Consider the following 27,661-nt stretch of genomic DNA (forward strand, 5'->3'; position numbering starts at 1 on the left):
TTACAAAATTTCTTTGCATTTTTATTCCAAATGAAAATGACAAACAGTATCACAACATAAAAGAGGACAAATACTCGCCTGTAAGAAGAGATTCTGGAACTTCAGGTTCTACTACAACCAGAATGGTAAAACTAAATATAATTGGAAAATTGAGAGAAAAGTTGCAAAGAAGGAGAAAGTATAATGAATTTCTTGAGAAGCTCTCACCCACCCATCACTTGCTCTCGGAATCATACAAATCAGATCTGAATAAATTAGTCATGGGAAAATAGTGGAGTACCAAAAGGGCTATGAAGAACAAAGATGATCTACATGCCATTAGTAGCAGAATATCAACATCTCATTTTCAACGAGTCAAGCATGCATGCTTTTTGGCTGTGAATTGGGGATTCTACCACATGTTGCCGTCAGTTGATTTAAATATATATATATATATATATATATATATATCAAAGTTAATCAAAATCTCCACAAAGAAGCATCTGAAATTGTGTGTCCCAATATATATCTGTCCCCCAAATCTTCCAATTTTACAACTGGGATCTCACAATTTGATTTGAATCACATGAAAATTGATTTTCTTTACTCTTCAAAAAATAAAAAAGATTTTCATTTCAAATCTGTCCTCTACAGAAAAAGTACACAATCCTCTACAGAAAAAGTTCACAAAACATTCTACTTCATGAAGCCTACTTTGAACAATGATATAATCTGAGTCCCGATGTGTAGCAACCTCTGGTTCTTAGATTGAACCTTCAACAAGTTGATCGCATGGTCCAGTAATTGAGAGCATTGAACTAAAGGGCCCAATGTTACCTAAATTACCAACCCACCAACCTTTTCTGTTCCAAATAGTGCGATCTGGATTATGGGTCGCAATCCAAATCGTTATTTTAGCGACCCAAAATTGGGCTACTCGTACATTTAAGTTGTAATGCAAATTTATATTTACAATGTAGGGATTTATACTTTTGATTTATTCAGTATCATGCATATCGTATAATAAAATGCATGCAGGTATATAATAATAACATTCTTTATTTCATATACAAATTGCAATATGAATGAATATAGAAAGCTGAAATTGTATATACAGTGTATGTAATGGAGCGATTCACACAAACCTACCCCTAGTGTACCATGAACTGAAGTAGCATATCACATACCCGTTCCCCTAATACATAACAAGGCAAACCTGCAATTCAGGTAACTTTGGATGGGCCCCACAATGGACAGACTAGACACCCGCCTAATAAATCTCCTCAACTTGACAATACTAACCCTCCCATTAGTGGAGTGCAGATACATGGTTAAAAAAACAACATGCAGTACCAGTACACAGTCAATAGAAATGCCAAAGATAGGATGGCTAGGAGCTACCAAACTGGTGATTTTTTTGGCATGGTCCATCAAAGTTGCATCCCCCCATATCAATGGTTTGAAACACCAAACAACAGTCACAGCTCGCATAAATTGAAGACCCAAAGATACATGTGTATTCTTCGGCTGAGGATCATATAACTCTGCTTTAGATTGGACTAGAGTAGGGTTGCATCAATATTAATGGTTTTAAAGTTAGTTTTATCTTATACCTCCAAGATTGATGGGATGAAATTTCAGTAGACATGCTAAAATTACTACATTTTGACTGGTCTAAAATCTGGGTAATATATGCTCTGGGGTATGGCACGTGCGATGCACATGAAGCAATGAGAGGATAGAGAGAGTGCAAGAGATCCAAAAGGGATATAGAAAAAGGAGAAAGGCAGAGGGAAAGGTGGGGACTATAACACATGTGCAAGCTACAGAGATTCCACTAGCGTGAGTGTGTGGGGGTGTGTGTGCGTGCGTTTAAAATAAAAAAATAATAAAAAATGTGCAAGATACAGAGATTCAGAGAAAGAAAGAAGAGAATGGTGGGTGACTATCCTCAATGTTTCCCTTGTTGTCGCCCACTCCAGTCCCCGATCCACCTGATTTTGAGGTCGATATCCTGACAGGAGCTGATGCAACAAATTTATGAAGTGGATGTCAAACAATCGTTAGGGCGGGCCCCACAAAGCATTTGTTACATGGTCTCCCTAATTATATGCAGTTTTGTACAAGTTACACGTAGAGAAGAGGAAAGGCGTGCAGGCTACATGCATTAAAAGTGAAAGGAAGCCAGTGAATCCTGTGTGATGATAAAATCTCAACTGCTCCGTGCCAAGCAGCTACAATTTTTATGACGAATTTACCCTCTTAACCATTGCTGTGATGACTAATTGTGAGGGCAAAAATGTCCAAAGTTATTGCTGTTATATATGGGTAATGTATATGGTTGGTTATTGCATAGAAATTAGATGGAAGGTTATGACTAAATTTTAACATGGTATGAGTTCACAGGGCGACATCCTAATTTTCATATTTTTAAGAATTCCATTTAGTTTTACTAATTGTAAAAGATGTAGAGATTTATAGTGTGAGCTATTCCTATTACATTTACAATCCGACTTGAATTTCAAAATATAGACTTGAATATATATGCACATTCATTTTCTATCATGCCTCGTTATATTAGGACAACACTAGTATAACTTGCATAGGAATATGGATGGCGTGACTTTCGCTCGCCGAGTGCCATGTGGGTGATGACTTGAAGTAGACTTCCATGTTTGGTTTTTTTTTTTTTTTTTCCTTTCTAAAAAAAGAAAAAAGAAAAGAAAAGAGAGATTGCAATAATCTCCTATGTTACTTTTCAATTTAAAGAAGGCGACTTTCTGAGTACATAAATAGCATCATTACAAGACAATCCAAATTGTCCAAATTACTGACCCAATTGTGAATGGAACATTACCGAAAAATGCCCTGAGAAGACAATATTAACCACCTGGTTTATTCCTATTGAATCCGAACCGCTCATTATTTTAATTTTAGCCATGCATGTGGTATCCATTAGTCGGATGGTTAGGATTGATCGATCAGTGTTATTTTAGATATATGATGAGGACATCGTGCACACGCACACCTGCACGCCACCTACACGCGCACGCACACCACCACCCCTACGCATGTACGTACGCAGAAGGAAGACCCCACCATCGATCTGGCTCGATGATGGTGTTCAGGGAGGGCATCCTAGCTAAAAGATAAGTTTTGGTTCAAAAAAGTGGGCCCGATAGTCAAGAAAAACCCATCATGAGGTCTCATGATCGTGGCCCACTTGTCGGATTGATTTCATATTTTAGGTTTTGCTTATTGTTATTATTTAGAACATCGCAAACGCTTTACATTTCTTTGTTTGATTTTTATTTTATTTTACTTCATCGCCAAGTAATAGGTTGCGCACATGATGCGACTTTTTGGGGTATAGGTTTTCTCCTATAAATAGGCACTCTTTGTAGTTCTTTTCATTCATTGAAGTTTAATAAAAAATTTTGCTTTATTTTTTTCTCTCTCTTCATGAGTTGTGGAAGAATTCAAAAGTGGGTGTGAAGCCCTCCCTTTTCGAAGGGCTAACTACCGTGGTGCGAAGCCACATCGATCCTGATTCACCCCATCTTCCATCATCTCTTTTTTCCCATCTTTTATCACCATCTGTGCTTCAAATTCATCCTTTGTTGCATCAGTTTTCTTCATTACAGCAGATTTCCAGATTTCGGCCCTGCAGGAGGTCAGAAACTTCGATGGAGTACTACGCACAAGCCGCCGCTCGGATCGACCCAAAACTTCGAGGTTTTGGAGCCTACTCCCAGCCGATCAGTGCCAAGGAGGACTTTCTCGAAACCGACGCCCCCTCGCACGTGCAAGCGCCCCAGGCCAGCTGTCCACACGCGGGAATCGTCTTTGGTTCAGGTTTTATTCCTCTTTGCCTCCTCATACATGTTTTCTTCATAAACCTTAAACTTAGATTGCGTTTTCCCTAATTTGTTTGCCATTTTCATCACCTTAGGGTTCCTTGAATTGAAATTGGGGAATCCCTTGGATTAGAGACTGATTTTTATGCATGTGTGGTTGATTTCTATTTCCCTTTGACATCGTTTGGTTTATAATTTTTATTGGTCCAGTCCTATCCTGTGTCGGCCTGGACCCGCATAGATTCCCCTTTTAATTGAATGATTTGGATTGTCATGTGGGATGTGGAATTTGTGTAACTGTTTCTAAATTGGTATGATCTAAGCCTGAATTCTTGCATCTCAAACTTAAACTTCATGTCCTGCATCAAATTTGGTATCAAAGCTTAGGGTTCTTGTAGGGAAATTCACCACATATTTAGGGTTTAGTTTGTTTGAGTCCTTCATGCATCCAGTCCATCATATATAACTACTAGAAAACTGTAGTCCTTGATATATGTAGCTGAATTTTAGTAACAGTGTGTAGTCTCCTTCAGATAGAGTCTCGTAGGGTCATTTAGTTTTTAGATGCATATAGTTGCCGTAGCAGGTCCTTAGGTTGAGCAAGTTAGTATATGCCCATACATATGGGTCGTGGTTTTGGTTTGCACCCCACACTAAACATGAAGCAACTGCAAGAAACAGTGGCTAAGTTAGCCCAACAGGTTGAGTCCTTGAATAAGCACTTGGAACGACACATAGATAAACGGATTGAACAAATAGAGGCCTCCTTCAGGGCAAACCCCACCACTGGGGAGGATGCCCAATCTCAGGCAGTTGGTCAAGAGGTTAGACCAAGGAATGAAGGCAGCCAAGGAGCTGGTCATGGGCGCATACCTGTGCACCCACCCCGTGAGGGACATCATGATCAATATGACCCAGATGCACAACTCCTTAAGGGAGTTAGGGTAGATGCCCCTACATTTGATGGCCATTTGGACCCTAAAGCCTTTCTAGATTGGCTGGCGGATATGGACCACTATTTTGAGTGGTATGATATGTCGGATGCTCGACAAGTTTGATTCGCCAAGATGAAGCTTGTGGGTCAAGCAAAGAGGTTTTGGGCGACGGTTGAGCGAAAGAAAGAAAAAGCGAGGGAACTCCCAATAGTTCATTGGATAGAGATGAAAGAAACGCTTAAAGAAAAGTACCTCACTTTCTCTTATCGCTTATGATTGATTGAAAAGTGGCAGTCTCTTCGACAGGGTTCCATGAGTATTACGGACTATATCGAGAAGTTTGAAGAGTACTCGAACCGCTGTGAGGTTGATAAGAACCCAGTACTTACCCTTGCTCGTTTCAAAACGGGCCTCCGTCCTGACATCAGGAGAGAATTGCTCCCAAAGAGATAGACACTGTTGAACAATTGTACCAAGTAGTGTTCGATGTCGAGCAATACCTAAAGCATCTGTGGGAAAGCATTTTGACTTTCACAAATTCGGTGCTAAGGCCAACCCCTCTGGGGCTAGACCTAACACGAGATTCCAAAACAAACATTCCCCTAATGTTCAGCTCAGACCCAATGATGATAAGGGTAAAAAGATTGTCGGGTCTAATTCACGTGGAAGCGAGGCCCACTAGATGTTTTATGTGTCAGGGGTTTGATCATTTGCTCACCAGTGCCGCACAAGAGATGGCACCAAAGTACTCTTTATTAATGGGAAAGTAGAAGTAGTGCCCCTAGAGAGTGATAGTGATGAAGAATATAAGTCAGTCGAAACCCTTAGTGATGAGGAAGAGGGAGCACAAGAGTCTGTGACCCTCGTAATTGTGCGTTGCGCTCTGGCTCAAGCCAAGAACACTGATGACTGGCGCCGCAACACGATCTTCTACACTTATGCAAAATGTAGGGAAAAGAGCTGTAAGATGATCGTGGATAGTGGTAGTTGTGCCAACGTGGCATCGACTAGCACTGTGAGTTGCTTGGACTTGAAGCTGGAAGCCCATCCTCAGCCCTATAGAGTCTCCTGGGTTGATGAAACATCCATTTCAGTCTCGCATCGTTGTCTTGCCCCTATTCAGTTTGGATCATATAAAGACACAATTTGGTGTGATATTGTTCCTATGGATGTGGGCCATATCATTCTGGGTAGGCTGTGGCTCTATGACAGAGATGTTACCATATTTGGTCGCTCAAATGTGTGTACATTCTGGTTTGAGGGCAAGAAAGTCAAGCTAAATCTTTTGCCATCCAAGAATACAACTGGAAAAGAGTTCACCACACAGAGTAGTGTGAGCGACCCAAAAGAAGTGAAGGAGTCGAAGTCCAAGTCCAAACCGCTCCATATTTTGAATGCCAAAGACTTTGAGCGAGAGACAAAGGCAGACTCGATGATATAAGCTCTTGTGGCCAGGGAGTGTGTACCAGAGACTAGCGTAGAGTTACCCACTAAGGCCATTTAGGTAGTACATGAGTTTCGTGATGTCTTTCCTGATGATCTACCGAATGAACTTTCCCCTGGGAGGGAGATACAACATGCAATTGATTTAATCCCTGGGACAACTCTACCAAACCTCCCGCATTACAGAATGAACCCAAAGGAGCACGCGGAGTTGAAGAGGCAGATTGACGAACTCCTAGAGAAGGGTTTCATTCGAGAGAGCATGAGTTCGTGTGCCATGCCCGCCTTTCTTACACCTAAGAAGGATGGCACATGGAAGATGTGTGTTGATAGTAGGGTCATCAACAAAATCACAGTCAAGTATCGGTTTCTCATACCGCGTCTTGATGACATGCTAGATATGATGGCCAATGCTACTATCTTCTCAAAAATTGACCTCAAAAGTAAGTATCACCAAATCTGTATACGCCCTGATGATGAGTGGAAGACGGCCTTCAAGACGAAGGATGGGCTATATGAGTGGCTAGTTATGCCTTTTGGGTTAACTAACGCCCTAAGCACTTTCATGCGTGTGATGACCCAAGTGTTAAGGCCCTTCATGGGAAAGTTCCTGGTCATATACTTTGATGATATCTTGATTTATGGCATGACCAAGGATCAACATCTCAACCATTTGAGGCAAGTTTGTGGGATCCTTAGGGCCGAGAAGTTGTACGCCAACCTAAAAAAGTGTGCGTTCTTGTCTAATAGTGTGATCTTCTTAGGTTTTATTGTGTCAGCTGAGAGCGTATCGATGGATCTCGAGAAGGTCAAGGCTATCGTTAATTAGCCTGAACCCCGCAATTTCATGAGGTGCACAACTTTCATAGCTTAGCCACCTTTTATAGGCGGTTCATTCGCGGCTTCAGTTCTATTGTGGCTCCCATCACGGACTGCATAAAAAAGGGAGAGTTTCAATGGACAAAGGCCGCCTCGAAGGCCTTCAAGGAGATAAAGGTCAAGATGACCGAAGCTTCAGTCACGCGACTTCCAAATTTTTAAAAAGCTTTTGAAGTCGCATATGACGCGTCAAGAGTAGGCATAGGAGTACTTAGCCAGGAAGGGCACCCTGTCGCCTTTTTTAGTGAGAAACCGAATGAGGCAAAACAAAGATATTCCACCTATGATAAGGAATTCTACGCGGTAGTGCAATCATTACGCCATTGGCGTCATTACCTGTTACCGCAAGAATTCGTCTTGTTCTCAGATCACGAGGCCTTGAGATACTTGAACTCTTAGAAGAAATTAAGCCCCAGGCACGCCAAGTGGGTTCAATTCCTTCAAGAGTACACTTTTATGCTAAAGCACAAGGCCGGTGTAGAGAATAAGTCTGCCGACGCATTGAGTCGTCGAGTCGCATTACTCAACTCCATGAGCGTTGAAGTTACGGGCCTTGAACGCATCAAAGAAGAGTATTCTGAATGTCCAAATTTTGGGGTTGTGTATGCGTTCTTATTAGAGAGTCCGTTAGGAGCTAACTATGAGTATTTGATTTTATACGGATATTTGTTTAGAAGTGATCGCTTGTGTATACCACGCACCTCCCTTCGCGATTTTTTGTCTGGGAGTTACATTCAGGAGGGGTCGCTGGTCATTTTGGTCGAGACAAGACCATTACCCTAGTGGAGGATAGATTTCATTGGCCAAGCCTCAAGCGGGACGTGGCCAAAATCATAGGGCAATGTCATACTTGTCAACTGGCAAACAAAGGAAATAGAATACAGGATTATATACGCCTTTGCCAGTTCCATTCATCCCTTAGCAGGATATCAGTATGGATTTTGTGCTTGGACTTCTCAATACTATTCGGAAGCATGATTCCATATTTGTTGTCGTGGACCGTTTCTCTAAAATGGCTCACTTCATTCCTTGTTCTAAGACCTCCAATGCATCTCATGTTGCCAAGTTGTTCTCTAGTGAGGTCGTCAAACTGCATGGGCTACCAAAAGCAGAGTGTCTGACCGGGACGTGCGATTTATGAGCTGCTTTTGGAAGACACTATGGCACATGATGAATACTAGGTTCCAATTTTCTTCTGCCTACCACCCTCAGACCGATGGCCAGATTAAGGTGGTTAATAGGAGCCTAGGGAGTTTACTTCGATGTTTAGTGGGGGAGCATACCAGGAAATGGGACACCGTATTACTCATAGCCGAATTTGCATACAATAGTTCTGTAAATAGGTCCACAGGTATAAGTCCATTTGAAGTCGTTACTAGTTACAAGCCTAGGAAGCCTATTGATCTTATCCCCATGTCATTGTCCCATAGGCCATCAGAGTCTGCAGAGTCTTTTGCGCATCACATACATTCATTACATCAAGAAATTAAGCGAAAGATCACTACTAGTAATGAACATTACAAATTTTATGCAGACCAACATAGATGTTTCAAAGAGTTCAATATTGGGGACTCTGTGATGGTCTGCATCAGTCCCGAGCGGTACCCTCCAGGGGTCGTTCGTAAGTTACACGCGTGTAGCGCTGGGCCCTTCAAAATTATAAAGCGAAACGGTCTCAATACGTATGAGGTAGATCTTCCACCTTCCATGGGAATTAGTTCCACATTCAATATGGAGGATCTACTTGCTTTTTAGAGACCCACTGATACTTTGTCCAGCCCTTCACCCACCCATCCTCATTCCCAAGATTTACCCCTTGATCCATGGCCTCTTCTAGTTTCAACGTCGGACGGCAGGTTTCAGAAGTACCTAGTTAAATGAAAGTCACGCCCAGCTTCAGACAGCACGTAACTCACTGAGGAGGAGCTTAAGAGACTTGATCCTGACATCCTGGAGCGATTCATGAGTTTTATTTCATCAGTGGTGAAATCTTCACAGCCAGGGAGAGTTGATAAGGACATCGTGCACACGCAGGCCCGCATGCCGCCTACACGCGCACGCACACCACCACCCCTACACACGTACGTACACAGAAGAAGGACCCCACCATCGATCTAGCTTGATGACGGCGTCCAGGGAGGGCCTCCTAAGTAGAAGACAAGTTTTGATTCAAACAAGTGGGCCCGATAGTCAAGAAAAGCCCATCATAGGATCTCATGATCGTGGCCCACTCACTGGATTGATTTCATATTTTAGGTTTTGCTTATTGTTATTACTTAGAACATCGTGAACGCTTTAGATTTATTCGTTTGGTTTTTATTTTAGTTTACTTCATCACCAAGTAATAGGTTGTGCACATGGTGCGACATTTTCGGGTATAGGTTTTCTCCTATAAATAAGCACCCCTCATAGTTTTTTTCATTCATTGAAGTTTAATAAAAATTCCTACTTTATTTTTTTCTACTCTCTTCGTGAGTTGTGGAAGAATTCAAAAGTAGGTGCGAAGCCCTCCCTTTTCGAAGGGCTAACTACCGTGATGTGAAGCCACATCGATCCCGATTCACCACATCTTCCATCATCTCTTTTTTCTCATCTTATACCACCATCCGTGTTTCAAATTCGTCCTTTGTTGCATCAGTTTTCTTCATTACAGCAGATTTCCAGATTTCAGCTCCGCAGGAGGTCAGGAACTTCGACGGAGTAATACGCACAAGCCGTCGCTCGAATCGACCCGAAACTTCGGGGTTTTGAAGCCTACCCCTAGCCGACCAGTGCCAAGGAGGGCTTTCTCGAAACCGACGGCCCCTCGCACGTGCGACTAGGTACCTACGCACGTGCGAGCGCCCCAGGCCCGCTGTCCACTCGCGGGAATCGTCTTTGGTTCAGGTTTTATTCCTCTTTGCCTCCTCATACATGTTTTCTTCATCAACCCTAAACCTAGATTGCGTTTTCCCTAATTTGTTTGTCGTTTTCATCACCCTAGGGTTCCTTGAATTGAAATTGAGGAATCCCTTAGATTAGGGACTAATTTTTATGCATGCGTGGTTGATTTCTATTTTCCTTTGACACCATTTGGTTTATAATTTTTATTGGTCCAGTCCTAGCCTGTGTCGGCTTGGACTTGCATAGATTCTTCTTTTAATTGAATGATTTGGACTGTCATGTGGGATGTGAAATTTGTGTAACTGTTTCTGAATTGGTATGATCTAAGTCTAAATTCTTGCATCTCATACTTAAATTTCATGTCATGCATCAATGTATGCTAAATCCAAAATGGGACCCACAATTTGGATGGTCTGGATAGCTATACATCAGTACAACAATATTGAAACATTCTATCGAAGAAGTTTAGTTATATTCCCAACCTTCTAAGCTAGCTTAAATCTATTAAAGAGTGGAAAGATTAAGTTTTTTAGGCAGGAGAAATATCTCTACTTCCATGATTCACATGATTATGTTTCATAATTAAAACCTATGAATTAGGTAGGCTCCACAGCAACTAGAAATATGTGTTTGATAGGTGTGTGACTTTCTTTGTGTATGCATACTCTTGAAATGTAAAAGATTAAATCTAACTAACAAGAAAACGGAGAATGATAAGGGCCCGTTTGGATACCACCAAATAAGTTACTTTTTCTACTTACAACAGTAGATAAGTAACTTATTTGAGATGAGCAAGGTTTGTTTATGATCAATTATAAGTAGCCTTTTTATTTAAAGTTACTTAATCACTTCACTTTAATAAGTAGAAATCAAGATAAGCAAGTAGCTTATCTTAAGTAACTTACGATCCAAATGCCCCCTAAGAAACAACTATAAACCAATTAATTAATAACAAGATTATTCAGTCTCCACAAATCACGAAAACCATGCCATACAAAATAAACAAATCCATAAAACATAGTTAATATCCTTACTAAAATCAAGCCCCAAGGGGTAAAACTTAAATTATTGAATTTGATGAAAAAGATTTCACCAAAAACAGGTAGATCTACTCAAGTGGATATTAGCAAACCTAGTTGTGTGCAAATCAGAATCTTGATTACAAAGGTTTGAAGTTTGAACTCTCAAAACATGGTTGCATCATTCTACATAGGTTCAGTGATAACTTATTAGCCCCAACAAGTTTTGTGGTCGGAATCTTCAAAAAGAAGAGGAAGATGGGATCTAAAAAAGCAAAAACAAAAAGACATTATAACCTGCTTCTTTGATTAAGCAAGTCATCTTCACCTTCTCTTTAACTGTGATTTATTTCTTCATGTTAACCTATTTTTACTTACAAGTGAGCCTATTTTCCCCTTCTCTTCAAAAAAGTATCAATAAGCTCTTCAGAAGTCTTGCCATCCTTCTCAGAACTGACAATTTGGACATGGGGTTTTCTTAAATCTAGCAAATCTTCAATTGGTAAAACTTCAATCACCATTTAATTACTCTTCAAAACCTTCACTTTTGGTATTTCCGAATTTACAAAAAGAAACGTAAAACTTCTAGATCCCATATCCTCAACATCTAAAATCGTTTCATTTCTCGAAATCAATTTGTCCCATACTAGTCATTTCTTCACCTGATCATTTCATTCCATCCCCAAATGATTAAGGAAAAATCACGCAACTCAAAAACATTGGAACCATTATCATTTGATCTGAGGTAAAGTTGCGAAATCATATGAATTGATTAGTATAGTAAAAGTTATAGAGATTTTAGATCTTGTCTTCCAAGGTTTTCAAAGAGGAAAAACTCTAAGCTCCTTTAAGGGCTCTGTGAAGAAACCCAAAAAAGATATACAATGAACTACAATCTATATCTCATCCAGTGTTTTAAATAGCGGCAACGTGTTGTGTAGTGTTCAGCCCTCTATAGCGTGTAGCGTAAATAACGTAGCGTGTAGCATGAGCCACACAATACTTCTATTTTTTAAATTTTAAAAATAGGAAAAAATATGATAAATAGTAAGAAAGAAAAGCAAAAAAATATAAAAATGCTTAAAAGATGAGTCATTTTTCAAGAATAAGCATGTTTTAAAAAGTTATAAATTATCAATTATCAAAATCCAATCCAGATATATAAAATTATAATTCAAATCAAATAATTATTACATCAACTAAGCAAACCACTTTCATTAATAGTCTAATTGAAATTACAAGTCACAACTCACAGGTATGAAAAATAAATAAAATCTCACAGGTTAAGATTATTAAGTATAGAGCTAGGCATCGAGTCCAGTCGGACCGAGTCAGGGCCGACTCGACTCGATCTGGTTTTGAAATAGGCCTGACCCAAACTCGATACCGAGTCCAGCATGCCTGACTTGATCCGAGTTCGGTCTGGCCTGGATTGGTCCGGATCGAGTCCGATCCGATCAGAAGTACTAAGTCGGGTCGAGTTGGCATTGAGTCGGATTGAGAGATGAGGGAGGAAGGGAGTGGAGAGGAGAGAGAGGAGGAAGAGGAGGGTGATGGTGGTGGGTGCTTGTCGGGCTTGGAAGAGGAAGAGGAAGAGGAAGAGGGTGAGGGAGGGAGTGGAGAGGAGAGAGAGGAGGAGGGTAATGGTGGTGGGTGGTTGCCAGGCTTGGAAGAGGATGAGGATGAGGGAAGGAGAGAGACCTTGGGATCGGGTCGGGGTAGGGTTAGAGAGTCGGGTCAAGTCGGGTTTCGAATCGAGTCCAACTGGATTGAGTTACTGGGTAACTCGAACTCGACTCAGTTTGAGTTCAGATTGGGCGAAGCTTACTTGGTTCAAACCGAGTCACCCATTCAATTCAGCTTGAGTCGGGTCAGACCGAGTCAGACAAGTCGAGTTAGCTGGATCGGGTCATCCCGTGCCCACCTCTAATTAAGTACAATACAAATGTCATCAATACAAAGAGGCATTTTTTAAAACCCTCTTTCAAAAGCCTTTTTCTTTTAAGTTTAGTTTTAAATGTTTTTTAATGTGTGAGTTTCATACCAACTTTAACAAAGGATCACCACCATTTTAAGTGAAAGTAACCAAAGAAAGATTTGATTTTAACTTTACATTTTAAGTTTTTTCATGATGTAAGTTTTACACCATGTTTAACAAACAAAGCTAAAAAACCCAAAAATACCAAAAAAAAAAAAAAAAGAAAAAAGAAAAAAAGAAAAAAAGAAAGAAGAGTAGCATACGCTACAAACACTCCATGCTACATAGCTATAGCATACGCTACGATCCCTGTATTGTACGCTATAGGAGATTTATGCTATTTAGGTACACTACGTAGCGCTACGCTACGAGTGCTATTTGAAACAGTGATCTCGTCAACAATATCACTTGATTTGTTCTACAGCTAGGAGATTGAAAACTCAAATCAGAGATTGTTTATATAGTAAGAGATCTTTCCTCTACAACTTTTTCAAATTGGAAAACCTCCAAGCTCCTTAAAGGGCTCCAAGAAGAAACCCAAACAAGATATAATTGATATGCAATCTAGAGCTCCTATATAATGGTTCTTTTCTAGAGAAAATAAAACGCAAAGCTCTTAAAAGAAATCAAAAGAAAACATCTAACAAAGGCATAAGATGTTCTGCTACCTAGATCTACCATGCAAGGTTTCCTATAGAGGGGAAAACTTCTTCAAGGACTCCAAAGAGAGAGGTTGAATGAAGGTAAAAAAAAGAAAAAAAGAAGTGGATGTTGAAGAAGCCACATGGAGAACTATGGAAATTCTACATTGATGGGGCTTAATCCTAGTTCAACTAGTAGAGGAGTGCCTAAATGTGAAAATGGTATAAATATGACAGATTTCTGGTAGTAAGACTAATGAAGCAAATATGAAAGCAATTAGAGAGTGGTTTAGAATCTCTTCATCAGTTTTTATTAAAAGTTTATTGGTTCGAGAGGACTCGAAGAATGTCATCTTTTGGGTTTCCACAAGCATTCCAATCACTGTGGAGTTGCATTTTATCTTCAACTAGATTCTTGATTTACCGCATGGGCCAAACATTTTTGTTGTTTCATATCAGGTGAGGAGCCAACAAGGGAGAGAGCTATACTATTTGGGGTTGTCTTCCCCCGCTCATGAATTAGGGCTCATTTGGCAGCGTGGATTTGAACTCCTGTGGAATCAAGTAGATTTTAGACCATATGGCATTGAGTGGATTTGAAATCAGAGCTGAGGTGGGGGAGTTCAAAAAGAGTTCTTTTTGGAGGATTTGGATTCCTGTCAAATCCAAATCTCTCCAATTCCTAGCAACCAAACACCAAAAAAACAGCAAATCCCTCTGATTCCATGCTGCCAAACAAGCCCTTATAAAAATTGGACTCAATTCAGACTATGGAAACCAGTTTCAACTCCAATTATGGATACTTGATTCAATTCCAATTATTGAAACTTGATGCAATTCCAATTAAGGACGACTGGTTCTATTTGGCCATTGGAAACTTCATTCATTTCGAATTATGGAAACCGAACTCAATTCCAATTTAAGGAAATCCGATTCAACTCCAATAATGGAAACTAAATTAAGTAGACGACCCCAATTAATCGGGATAAGGCTTTGATGATGATGATGATTCAACTCCAATAATGGAAACTAAATAAGGTTGAATTCTAGAAACTTAATCCGCTATCAATTACAGGATACTTGATTCAATTCAAATTATGGAAGCTGGATATGAATTGAACTTCGGAACTTGATTCAATACTAATAAAAGAATCTTGGTTAAATTTGAAATGTGGAAACTGTGAGTTGATCCTGATTATAGAAACTGAATTCAATTCAATCTTTGGAAAGTTGATTCAATGCAATTATGAAAACTTTTTGCTGGTTTTGGTTCTAATTATGCCAAATTGATTCAATTCCTTTTACTGAACTGGATTCAATTTGAGCTTCAGAAACATGATTCAATTCCAATTGCAAAACTAGGCTCAATTCCAATGGTATCCTTACTCAATTCCATGTATGGAAGCTGGATTCCATTCAAAGTTTGATTCAGTTACAATCACAGAAACATGATTTAGACCGTCAATTGGATGGGTACCCAACACAGAGGGACTGTTGTTCAGAAATCACACTGATTGGATGGTTAAAATCATCCAATCAGTGACAATTTTCTATTGTGGCCAATCCATTGCAGGGCCCACCTGATCATGGATTGTTGTGCCACATGCCAGAGTGTAGTGCATCAACTGATAAAATTTGTAGGCTGCACTCTGGTCAGATAAACCCCAATCCCATTACCAACAACTACAAGGAAAACCAATCACCCATGTCTACCAGACCAAATCAAATTACACAAAAGCACAGCAATATCAAACTGCATATGAGAGAAGGATACACCAGGTATGACCCATGAAGGAAAGCGCCCGCCAACACAGCAGTAAACAATCGATCCCTCAAGACTGGATTCCTTCGCAACCCAATTCGAACTGAAATAAAAATAAATAAAAAATAGATAAATAAAATAAAGAAAAGAAAAGAAACATCAACTACCAAAAGTAACTTCATGAATTGGAAAAACAGGTGTTCACTAAATCCACACATATGTGGATCCTTGCCTCTCTCACACTGTGCAAGATCCGACCTGTCCATCATATGGGTTCCATCATGTAGATGCCTAGGCCAAAAATCAAGCTGGTCCGCTCATCAGGTGCACCACAATTTATGAAACAAATTAGCAGCTAAGAAAGGGCAGCCAATTGTTATCGGCTACCATTGGTTTTGTACACTGTGGCCCACCTGATGAGTGGCCAGAATTTTGGTCTAAGGGAATTTACACTGATAGCCACCTGACGGACATCTTGGTTGTTCATGACACATGCCAGCATGGCACACATGAGCCAGTAATAGAGGGGTTCGGATCTACAAGGCTGTGGAATTAGAAAGCCTCTGAAGAAATAAACCAAACAAGAGGTTATAATATGATGCTCGATGTAAAGGAACTAACATTTTTGTTTGAACTAGAAATCGCACAAGTAGGTGGTGCCCACCTTTTGGAAATCTTTACAATTCATCTCACAGGCTAAATTGTAAGAAGGCTATGCCCCAACATCCACCCCTAAAGGATAATCTTACTCATCTTATTGGTAAGTTGCAAATGGACAACTACATATAATTGTCCACACTTCAAAGTAAAAACACCCGCCCAACCAGATGGTTAAGATCATCGAATGAGGATCTCTAGGGAGACTAGTTAACTTGTTTACATGTAGCTGACATAGGAAAAATCTATTTTCCATGTTGCACTCTTTTCCATCTTGTGCCAAAGCCAAGTCTAGTTCAAGGGGCCTCACAGAAACAACCAAGAGCTAGCATGGGACTGCCATTGCATATGAAGAAGAGGTCCATGCTGCAATTTCCACACAAGGATAAGGATTTCCCTCATTTTGACCCTTATTTCTTTCCCATGTACAATTTTTTGAGACACTCTAATGGGAAAATTGAAGGATTCCGAGAGCTCTAACAACCATTGCACCCACTCAAGAGTGACTCTAAGGCTCTATGCCTATCCAGGAAAGCTACGAGGAATCTGCACCACTCTAGCTCCACTCCAGATGCTCTATGCCTAAAAATCATCCTTTGTGCCTACCCTATAGGAGGTTCCTTCAAAAAAGCCTCTATGCCAGGCGCTAAGCAACTAGCACCAATCTATCAATGCACAAGCGCTAACGCCTAAGCACAAAGCGCTTAGTCTCTTGTACAGCAGGGGCATTAGTCCCCCTAGTTCCCAAGATTCCACGAAATGAACTTCTTGTTCAATGAGATGATGACATGTGTTAATAACAGTGTAACTACCTTTTGAAAGGAATCAAGACCCTACGTACCATAAATACCCCTTGCGCATCTCATTTGCAAGAGTCTTCTTTGAATCTTCTGCTTCGACAATTAGATTCGGGACTTCAGACACCGATGCTCATTCAGGTGAGACTCACTAGTCTGAAAACTCCCACTCCACTGGGAAGGCTCTGTGTTAAGTGTTAAACCTCCTAGATGAAGCCTTAGCGCCAACCATTAGACTCCCAAAAGATAGAGCTCTGCACCCAGCCGTAGACCTACTGCAGCATTTATGCCATAGGTAGAATACAATTCCCATAGCCATTATTCAAGGACAATAGGCGTTATGACATAAAACCAGTTCTCTATTCAACCTGACCCCCTATGCCAAGCGTATACCCCTTAGCGCCGGATGCCAAGGACCATGTCGCTAGATGGCTAGTGTTAACATGGAATCGATCATTCTCTTCACCATCTCTAGCATATGAGATCTCTGACAATGCTGGATTGATGCATGCATGTGTACGCCACAAGGCTACATGGCTATCCAAAGCTGATGCCTCTCAGGATACATGATATGCATCATTTGCTAGTATCCCGACACCCAGCTGGCTATACTTGATGCTTAAACATGAAAGGTTATCACTAATTTCTTCAGCCTATTCGATGATCTCGACACTCTGAAGACGTAAAACCATAATTAGGACTTTATACATCATTTACATCTGTACTCTGTACCATGCAGCTACCTAATTCTCTCCGGTCTTTACCTTTCAATTTCTCCAGAGAATGTAATTAAAGGCACGTGCCAAATCATCATCATCATGATTATTATTATTCTTATTATTATTGTTGGGGACAAAACATACAAGTCCGCAGACTCGGACTAAATGCCTCGGGCCACCAAAGGATGTGTCAAATCCGAGGAGTTATTCGCTAGACCGAGGCAAAGGTTGAGTCGGCCCCGACGGGTCGGCAGGGTCGTCAGTGTCTCGGGCATGCTTCGGGCGGACCTCTTTATCGGATCGACCGTCACAAGATGAAGCCGCACTCCGGATGTCTTGGGATAAGATTCCCGATCCCGAAGCTCACGGGATCGGATGAAGGCATGAGACGGACACGATCCTGTTTCCGTGATCCCAGGAGAAGATTCCGTGATCCCAGGAGAAGATCTCGCGCACAATACCAGGAAGAGAATCCTCGTACGATTAAATGCCCCAGCAGCTATAAAAGAAGGGGGGGCCCTCACCTTGAGAGGTACGAAAAACAAATTCCTCCAAAAGACTTTTCAATACTCTAAGACCCCGAGTCCAGGCCTGACTTTGGCATCGGAGGGTCCCTGCTCTAGCCAGGTCTCCTTTGTCCTTTTTCTGTGGCATACAAGGGTCCAGGAGGACGAACCGGATATTTGCATCAACAGTTTGGCGCCGTCGGTGGGGTGCCAAAAGCCATCCCGTACCTCTATATTGAGTCCAATGGTGATGACTAGAAGGACGGTCCCGAAGAAGATTTGAATGAGAACGCGATTACAGGGCCACCCGGTCCACCCTCAGCCCAGAACGCACCTAACAACCGCCGACGAGGCGACCGGAACAAGCAACAATCAGCGGGGTCGCGACGATGGGCGGTTGGACAAGGAGGTTCAAGAAATCCGTTCGATATGAATACGATGAAGCAGATGCTTGAACGAATGTATCAGCAGCAAATGCAGCCACTTCCGCATCCTCAAGGGGAGACGGCGCACGGCGGCTCCTCAACCTTCTGCGCCGCAATCTTTCCGGCCGAGCCAACCCCAAGGCGGGTCAGAACCATCTCCAGCGCATTCAGCCAACGCCTCCCTCCCCCCGACTGATCTTCGACACGAAATAGAACGAAGAAGGCGCAATCGCCCTTCCATGGAAGGCACGGCAGAAAGCAGCAAACCCGACATTCAAAATTTCAAAAAGAAGTGCGGGAAGAGATGGCAAAAGAGATGGCGGACATAAAGCACGGCCGGAATGTATATTCAACCGGGTCCGAAGCAAAAGCGTTCCCCTTTGTGGACTCGGTAATGAAAGCCCGATTGCCCGAGAGGTTTCGATTACCTCAAATCACTCCTTTCACCTGCAAGACCGACGACCGAGCATATTGAGTGCTTGAACCTATATGGAACTCCATGATGCCTCGGATGCGTAATGTGTCGGGCCTTTTCTCTTACATTGATCGATGTAGCTCGACTGTGGTTACAGCTGAAACCAAAATCCATCAGTTCATTCGTTGAGCTAGCAACGCCTTCCTCACCAACTTCATCGGCGGAAAGAAAAAATTAAAGCCCCCTGCACATATGAACGTAGTTCAGAAGCAGGGAGAGCTATTGAAAGATTACATCAAGCGTTTTAATTTCGAATCCCTTCAAGTTCGGAAACATTCGGAAGAAACGGCCCTCAATGCACTCATGCAAGGAGTTAGGGATAAGCCATTCCTGGCATCTCTAGACAAAACTCCGCCCGATACTCTGGCAGAATTTATGGCACGGTCCGATAAATATGCCAACGCTGAGGAAGCGCGAATCCTGCGTGAAACCAAAACCTCGGCCAAAGAGTCGGCCAGAAAAGAAGCCGACTCGGCCGGGGGAAGGAAACGCAAAGAGGATCAAGCACGTGACGAGCGAAGGTCAGGAAAACGGCCGGATCGAAAATTTTCCACATATACTCCCCTGAATAAGACTCGGGAAGAGGTACTAATGGAAATAAAAAACGAAGGCTTTGTCAGCTGGCCCAGTAAGCTCAGGAGTAATCCTAATCGGCGGGATAAGGATAAGTACTGCCATTATCATCGCGATCACGGGCATAACACAAGTGATTGCCGTCACTTAAAAGAAGAGATCGAAAGACTCATAAAAGACGGCCGACTCAGAGAATATATGGTCAAAGCTGGGGCAGCTGAGGCGCGCCCGACCGAGAGTCAGCCTATGGAAGAAATCCGACGATTATCGGCGGTCCACAATGTGGGGGCGACTCAAACAACGCACAAAGGAATCACGCACGAAAACTTAGTCAGCCTCAGTCCGAGCTCATGGTTATAGATCGGCCATCAAAGGAAAAGAAAAGAGAAAGATATTGCATCTCGTTCACAGAAGAAGATGCCCGAGGCATCTATCACCCCCACGATGACGCATTGATTGTCACCCTGACTACCGAAAAGTGTTTCGGATACTCGTCGATACGGGGTCATCTGCAGACGTGTTATTTACCCAAGCTTTCGACAAAATGGGGATCGAACGATCCACACTGCGCCCAGTTCGGACGCCGTTGATCGGTTTTTCCGGAGGACAGGTGCTGCCTGAAGGAACTGTCTCATTACCACTCACTGCTGGCAATGCTCCACATCAGACGACGATGATGATTGACTTCCTGGTCGTCGATCAACCCTCGGTATACAATGCGATACTCGGCCGACCTTCATTGAGTCTCCTCCAGGCGGTGGTATCCACATACCATCTTACAATGAAATTCCCGACCGAGTCAGGAGTCGGAATTGTTAAAGGAGACCAACAAGACGCGAGGCGATGTTACATGATAGCCGTAAAAGGAGCCGCCGACAAGAATCCGACCAACATATTAACAATCGAATCGTTGGACCCTCGGGGCGAGAATTATGAACGAGGACAGCCGGTCGAAGATCTTGTCTCAATCGCCTTAGTCGAAACAGATGGATCCAAGACAGTGCGAATTGGCTCATCTCTGCAGTCCCCTTTGAGAGAAAAGCTGATCGCCCTGCTCCGAAAGTACGCCGACGTATTCGCTTGGAATCATGAAGATATGCAAGGGATCGACCCCTCCGTGGTGACTCACCGACTTAACGCCGATCCGTCATACGACCGATCCGACAGAAGCGACGACCGCTCGGCCCTGAACGATACGCCATCATCGAGAAAGAAGTCAACAAACTACTCCAGGCTAATTTCATAGAAGAAATACACTATCCAGAGTGGGTCGCGAATGTCGTGCTTGTGAAGAAGTCCAACGGGAAGTGGCGAGTCTGTATTGATTATACCGACTTGAATAAAGCCCGCCCCAAAGATAGCTTTCCGCTTCCGAGGATAGACCAGCTAGTAGATAGCACAGCCGGACATGAGCTCCTTAGCTTCATGGATGCTTATTCGGGATATAATCAAATTGTAATGCATCAAACAGATAAATCAAAAACTACCTTTGTCACCGACAAAGGCCTTTATTGTTACCGAGTGATGCCATTTAGTCTGAAGAATGCCGGCGCAACTTATCAAAGATTAGTTAACAAAATCTTTGCTCGACTTATAGGCCGAACCATGGAGGTATACATCGACGACATGCTTGTCAAGAGCATACACGCGGCGGATCATGTGAATGATTTGGAAGAAATGTTTCTAATCCTACGGAAGTTCCGGATGAAGCTGAATCCAAGTAAATGTGCTTTTGGAGTAGGCTCCGGAAAATTCCTCGGTCAGTCAGCGAGGAATAGAGGCAAACCCTGAGAAGATAAAGGCTCTGATTGATATGGAATCCCCCAAAACCATTAAGGACGTCCAAAGATTGGCCGGACGAGTCGCAACACTCAATCGGTTCCTGTCCAGAGCTACGGATAAATGTCTCCCTTTCTTCAAACAATTGAAAGGGAGACAAGCGATGGGTTGGACGGAAGAGTGTGAAGCAGCATTCCAGCAATTAAAATCATATCTCGGTTCTGCACCTCTCTTATCAAAACCCGAACCAGGGGAGTCGTTGCTCCTCTACCTAGCCGTGTCCGAGGCAGCTGTTAGCTCGGCTTTGATACGAGAATCTGAAGGAAAGCAACTGCCGGTTTACTATGTCAGCAAAGCATTACTGCCGGCAGAAACAAGATACCCAAGCTTGGAGAAAGTTGCCTTGGCTTTAATAACTTCATCTCGGCGGCTTAGGCCGTATTTCCATGCCCACACCATCATTGTAATGACCGACCTTCCGCTTCGCCAGGTACTGCAAAAACCAGAAGCTTCCGGCCGACTCACCAAATGGGCTATCGAGCTGAGTGAGTTTGATATTCAATACCGACCAAAGGCAGCAATCAAAGGGCAAGCCGTAGCTGATTTTATCGCCGAAGGAACACCTTCAACCGAACTCTCAGTGAACGATACGCCGGAGGTCGATGCAGTGCCTACCTCGACCGCTTCCCCTTGCCCTATTCCATGGAATCTGTATGTCGACGGTTCTTCCAACTCGAAGGCCAGTGGGGCTGGGGTAGTGCTGGAAACCCCCGATCACACCTATATACAGTATGCCTTACGACTTGGATTTCAAGCGTCGAACAATACGGCGGAATATGAAGCGTTGCTACTCGGCCTCCGACTCGCCGCTAGCATGGAGGTCACGCACCTAAGCGTTTTCAGACTCTCAGTTGGTTGTTAACCAAGTTACCGGTGTATACCAGAACGGAAAGACCGGCTAAGGGCTTACATGGAGAAAGCGAAAGAACTTATCAAGGGATTTATCGTGTAACTCGGATACCTCGTGCGGAAAACAGCAAAGCCGATTTGCTAGCAATGCTCGCCTCGGCCGAAGAAGATATACCGTGTCCGCCCCTGTCGAATACGTCGATAAACCAAGTATAGGAGCCAATTAGCGAGGCCGTCAATACAATCGAATCGGAACCATCCTCGATTCATCCAATCCGCCAATTCCTTGACGAAGGAAAGTTGCCAGAGGATCGCACCGAGGCCCGACGATAAGATCCGAGCCTCCCGTTACACCATACTCAACGGAACCCTTTATAAGAAAGGCTACTACGCCCCGTTGCTGCGGTGCCTCAAACCCAGTGAGGCAAACTATGTACTACGGGAAATTCATGAAGGAATCTGCGGAAACCACTCTGGAGGGCGATCTCTCGCCTACAAGGTCCTACGACAGGGATACTACTGGCCCACTATCCAACACGACGCTCGTGAGCTCGTTCAAAAATGCGACAGATGCCAACGGTTTGCGGCAATTCCGAGGCGAGCACCCGAGGCACTGACGCCGATGACTGGTCCCTGGCCTTTCGCACAATGGGGCATCGACCTCATAGGACCGCTCCCTATGGGAAAAGGGCAGACCAAGTTTGCTGTGGTAGCAGTGGACTATTTTACGAAGTGGGCCGAGGCAGAACCATTAGCCAAAATAACCGAGCAGAAGAAGATCACCGAGTTTGTATGGAAAAACATTATCTGCCGATTCGGAGTACCCCGTACCATTGTCACAGACAATGGAAGGCAATTTGATAATAGGAGCTTTCGTGAGATGTGCAAGAACCTCGGGATCAGGAATATTTATTCATCACCGCATCACCCTCAAACCAACGGACAAGTCGAGGCAGTTAACAAGATTATCAAGCAACATCTTCGGACCAAGCTTGGCCGAGCCAAAGGAGCATGGGCAAGAGCTCCCGAAAATTCTTTGGGCTTACCGAACTACAACCCGAACGGCCACAGGAGAAACTCCGTTTTCACTCGCTTACGGCTCGGAAGCAGTCACTCCCGTCGAAATCGGATTACCTTCGGCTCGAATCACCTTATTCAATGCAAAAGAGAATGAAGAACTCCTTGCACTCGGACTCGACCTTCTGGACGAACAAAGGGAAAGGGCGAGGTGCGCACTGAGGCTCGACAACGACAAGTGACTCGGTTCTACAATACCCGAGTTAAGATTAGAAGATTCTGAAGGGGAGATATGGTTCTTCGGAAAGTGTTTTCCAACACTAAGGAGTTTGGGTCGGGTACACTGGGACCCAATTGGGAAGGACCCTATATCGTCTCGGGCACCATTAGACCAGGAACATATCGGCTGGAAGATTTAAACGGACAGTCATTGCCTCATCCATGGAACGCTGAACACCTCAAGGTCTACTATCCTTAGCTTGCTATTTGATGTTTGAAGATCCTGAGGAAGAGTAAAGCCGAGTCAAATGAATAAAGACATGCTTTTCATTCGTCCGAATATGTGTAAGTACAAAAGCAACCGAATACATCGGAGCGAAAGAAATATATACATATAAAAAAAAAAAAAAAAAAAAAAAAAAACCAAAGTCTTCATGCGTCGGCCCCGTCCCCGGCAGTTGTGTCTTCAGCGGCGGCGTCCGGATTCTCGGACTCTGAGGCTGCCCCGCCTTCGATTTCTGAAAGGTCAAGGTCAGGAAAAGACTTCTTTATATCCTTGACGCATTCCAGATATCCGCTCTGGAACAGGCGATCCCTCTCGTCCTCAAACTCGGCCGACTCAAGGAATGCTTGGACGGCCTGCTCCCTAGCCGTCTCGGCCTCCCGAGTCTTCTCCTCGGCCTGCTGAATGCGCTCCGCCGCCTCAAGCTTAGCCCGAGCTAAGTCATCCGCGCACGAAGCATGGACTGCCAGAACTCGCTGACTCTCCTCTTCGGCTTTGGAGAGTCGAACCAGTGCCTGAGCAACCTCTGCCTTCGCTTCGTCCAGGGCCCTTCTGGAAGAAGCCGCCTCTGCCCTCGCGTCTTCGGCAGCTTTCCGAGCAAGAGACGCCTCGCCTGTCAGGACGCCGACCCGGATCTCGGCCTCAGACAGAAGAGCCTGCAGCCGATGAGTTGAGGATAGCTCCTTGCTGGCCTTGATTAAGCAAGGAGCGAGTTCAAAAAGCATCCGGGCAGCGTGGCTGACGGTCTGCGATGACGGGGCGTTGTAGAGTTTCACGAACTCTCTTTCACACCCATGGGCCAGGGCCCAAGGAACCATCCCCGACACCACTTGTTGCAGGATTGACGGCCCCTCCTGGTTCGTCTCTTCCTCCCCCCTTGAGGTCGTGGCCCCGGTCTCTTCTTCCCGACTCGGCACCGTCGTCTCAACGCGTGCCGAGTCAGGTGCCGCCTGAGGATCCGAAGCAGCAATCGCCGTCTCTTCCGCCCTTTCGTCCGGGTCGGGAATCACGACGACCGGAGGGGCAGAAGAGCTCGCTGGCTCTTTCTCCTTCCGCGGCACCCTTTGCCTCTTCGGTGGCCGAGGCTCTGAAAGAAGAACTGACCGTGGAGGAGCCTTCAACTTCATGACTGGTCTAAGGGCAGGACGAGCTCCAGTCATCTCCGGTTCGGGGACAATCCTTAGGTTGGGACGAGCTTCGGGCAGATCTGCAAAAACAAAAAAAGGAGGGGGAGAGCAAGGCGAAGTAAGTCGGCGGAAATGTGGAAAATTCAGAAGATTCGTTCTTAATTACCTGTAACTTCCGAGTCCAGACCTGCAAGGTGAAGGCGCTCCGGCTGTAGAAGCACCTTCCAAGACCTGTCCCTCGGATCCAACGACTTCAACTCTTTGATCCGAGCCGAGGCAGTGCTGCCGAGCTTCGGCGCGGGTCCACTTTATAGGCTAGTCGACAAAAACAAAAAAAAAAAAATGAAAAAGGGCGAGCGAGAGAAGACCCAAGTCACCTGCTCTCTGAAATGTCCGAGGGACACGAGCCTCGCAAGACCCGGACTCGTCCGTCTCCCATCGACCACATGCCCAGAACCAACGCTCTTTCCAATGTTTGTTGGAAGTGGGAGGGTCGGTTATCAGGGAACCGCCTCCGCCTCGCCAAGCAGCAAAGACGTAGAAGCCAGGGTAGTTCGGATTTACCCGCACTTGGTATAGGTGGAGAAACTCGTCGACTGTGAGCGGTGGCTGTTCCATCTCAGCCCACAACACCGCACATCCGAGTAAGTTCCTCCACCCGTTCGGGACTATCTGCCCCGGGGCAATCTGTATGCGAGATAAAACTCCCCGGACGATGGTCTGAAGGGGCAGACGCAAGCCGCACTGCATCGATACTTGGTAAATTGCGACTGCCCCAGCAGGAGGGTGATCTGGCAGGTCATTCGGGCGAGGAAGATACGTGATGACCGACTCGGGGATATGATACCCGACTCGGATTCTGTCCAAGTCCGCCTCAGTCAAGACTGAAGGAACCGGACCGCTTAAATCTTCCCCCGATTCTTCCCCTTCAGACTCGGCCTGCGCCGATTCATCAGCAGGAACTGGGTCAGGGGTTCCTCCGGCGATTAAAATTTCATCTTCTTCCTCTTCATCTTCCTCCATGTCCCTTGGTAAGTTGGGCCCCCCGGGCGGGTTAATAAGGATGACCCGCCACGGGAAGGAACGACGGAAGCAGGGCGCTCCGCCTGATCGTCGGTGACTCTCTCAGGCATACAAGCAGCGTTGGCATCCACTGCTATCTCCGTTAGTAAAGAAGGCGATTCCGCAACGTTCCAAAAACGTTGCGCTTCGCCTTCGTCTCCGGAAACTCCCCCCTGGGGGCTTTGAGAACTCCTATCCGCCATTATTATTATGTAATAAAGAGGAAGGAGAAACTCACCAGAGAGAAAGGAACAGTGGCGGAAAGAAGCGCCGACGATAAAGAGAGAAGAAAGGAAGGAGATGAAAGGCTACGCAAATCCCAGAGAAAACGCAGAGCGAGAATGGCAAGAGCAGTAAAAGTTCGAAGTGCGGGACCCCTGACGTTTCATAAGGTCGCCCTACGGCGGAGACATTAATGGGGAAATGATTCGACGCCTGCATCGATTCCCCCACTCGACACGTGGAGCACGCCGACTAGCAACAATAATAGCTTTACTACGTGTCCAATCCTCATTGGCGGGACCTGCGATTGGATGGCTGACGGCGCATACGATGTCAGAAGCTGAACCGTCCCCATCAAAGGTCTCAATGAATGCGCTTAATGACTACTTCTCGTCCCGGACTAAGTTATGAACCGACTCAGCACTCGCTACTCCTCAGTGTCATATGAAAACACTCGGAGTAAGGGGGCTTACTGTTGGGGACAAAACATACAAGTCCGCAGACTCGGACTAAATGCCTCGGGCCACCAAAGGATGTGTCAAATCCGAGGAGTTATTCGCTAGACCGAGGCAAAGGTTGAGTCGGCCCCGACGGGTCGGCAGGGTCGTCAGTGTCTCGGGCATGCTTCGGGCGGACCTCTTTATCGGATCGACCGTCACAAGATGAAGCCGCACTCCGGATGTCTTGGGATAAGATTCCCGATCCCGAAGCTCACGGGATCGGATGAAGGCATGAGACGGACACGATCCTGTTTCCGTGATCCCAGGAGAAGATTCCGTGATCCCAGGAGAAGATCTCGCGCACAATACCAGGAAGAGAATCCTCGTACGATTAAATGCCCCAGCAGCTATAAAAGAAGGGGGGGCCCTCACCTTGAGAGGTACGAAAAACAAATTCCTCCAAAAGACTTTTCAATACTCTAAGACCCCGAGTCCAGGCCTGACTTTGGCATCGGAGGGTCCCCTGCGCTAGCCAGGGTCTCCTTTGTCCTTTTTCTGTGCAGGCATACAAGGGTCCAGGAGGACGAACCAGATAATTGCATCAACAATTATCATTATCATTATCATTATTATTATTATTATTATTATTATTATTATTATTATTACAGAAATGAAATTGCACAAGAAAATCAAGAGAACCTGAAATTTAAAAATAAAAATAAAAATAAAAATAACGAAAGAAAATGGAGAAAAAAGAAGAAGACGTACTGAGAGGAAGAACAGGAGCGTATATGAGAGGTACCAAGAACTTGAAAGGGGTCCCTCTCTTGATTTGCTCTCTCTTCATAGCAAGATCCCTTTCACACCCCAAAATAAACAAAATTACCAAAAAAGCGCTTGAAATTTCCATGGAAATAAATAAGATTATCTATTTAAATAAAGAAAAGAAGAAGAAGAAGAAATCTTACCCGCCGGAGAGATCAGGTTGCGATGCTGCCATGGCGGACGATCAAAAGAATACGAAAGGAAAGAGATTTCTTCGGGTTATAAACTTATAATCCCTGTGAATGTGATT

The 27,661-nt window shown here is 44.2% G+C and overlaps 1 protein-coding gene across 5 annotated transcripts; it reads right to left on the reverse strand.

Moving 5' to 3' along the window:
- Positions 1-27,661, reverse strand: LOC131255754 (uncharacterized). 5 transcript variants are annotated; one of them, XM_058256584.1, is made up of 5 exons: positions 27,555-27,661; positions 27,355-27,443; positions 15,389-15,479; positions 212-245; positions 1-108 (listed from the first exon to the last, which is right to left on the reverse strand). In XM_058256584.1, exons 1-4 carry the CDS (start codon positions 27,584-27,586, stop codon positions 215-217), a joined length of 243 nt encoding a protein of 80 aa, XP_058112567.1. In that variant the 5' UTR covers positions 27,587-27,661; the 3' UTR covers positions 1-108; positions 212-214. The 5 variants fall into 5 exon arrangements, with proteins under 5 accessions (XP_058112567.1, XP_058112551.1, XP_058112571.1 ...); XM_058256568.1 differs by having other exon boundaries at positions 1-111; XM_058256588.1 differs by having other exon boundaries at positions 208-245.

Source organism: Magnolia sinica, chromosome 1 (assembly GCF_029962835.1).
Source record: "Magnolia sinica isolate HGM2019 chromosome 1, MsV1, whole genome shotgun sequence".
Taxonomy (NCBI): Eukaryota; Viridiplantae; Streptophyta; class Magnoliopsida; order Magnoliales; family Magnoliaceae; genus Magnolia; species Magnolia sinica.

Excerpts from the sequence above, each read along its gene's own strand:
- LOC131255754 (XM_058256584.1), bottom strand. The coding sequence starts at position 27,586 with ATGGCAGCATCGCAACCTGATCTCTCCGGCGG. Across the intron at positions 27,444-27,554 it reads CAACCTGATCTCTCCGGCGG|GGATCTTGCTATGAAGAGAG; the intron begins GTAAGATTTCTT and ends GGGGTGTGAAAG. Across the intron at positions 246-15,388 it reads CTTCATGGGTCATACCTGGT|ATCTGATTTGTATGATTCCG; the intron begins GTATCCTTCTCT and ends TAATTTATTCAG.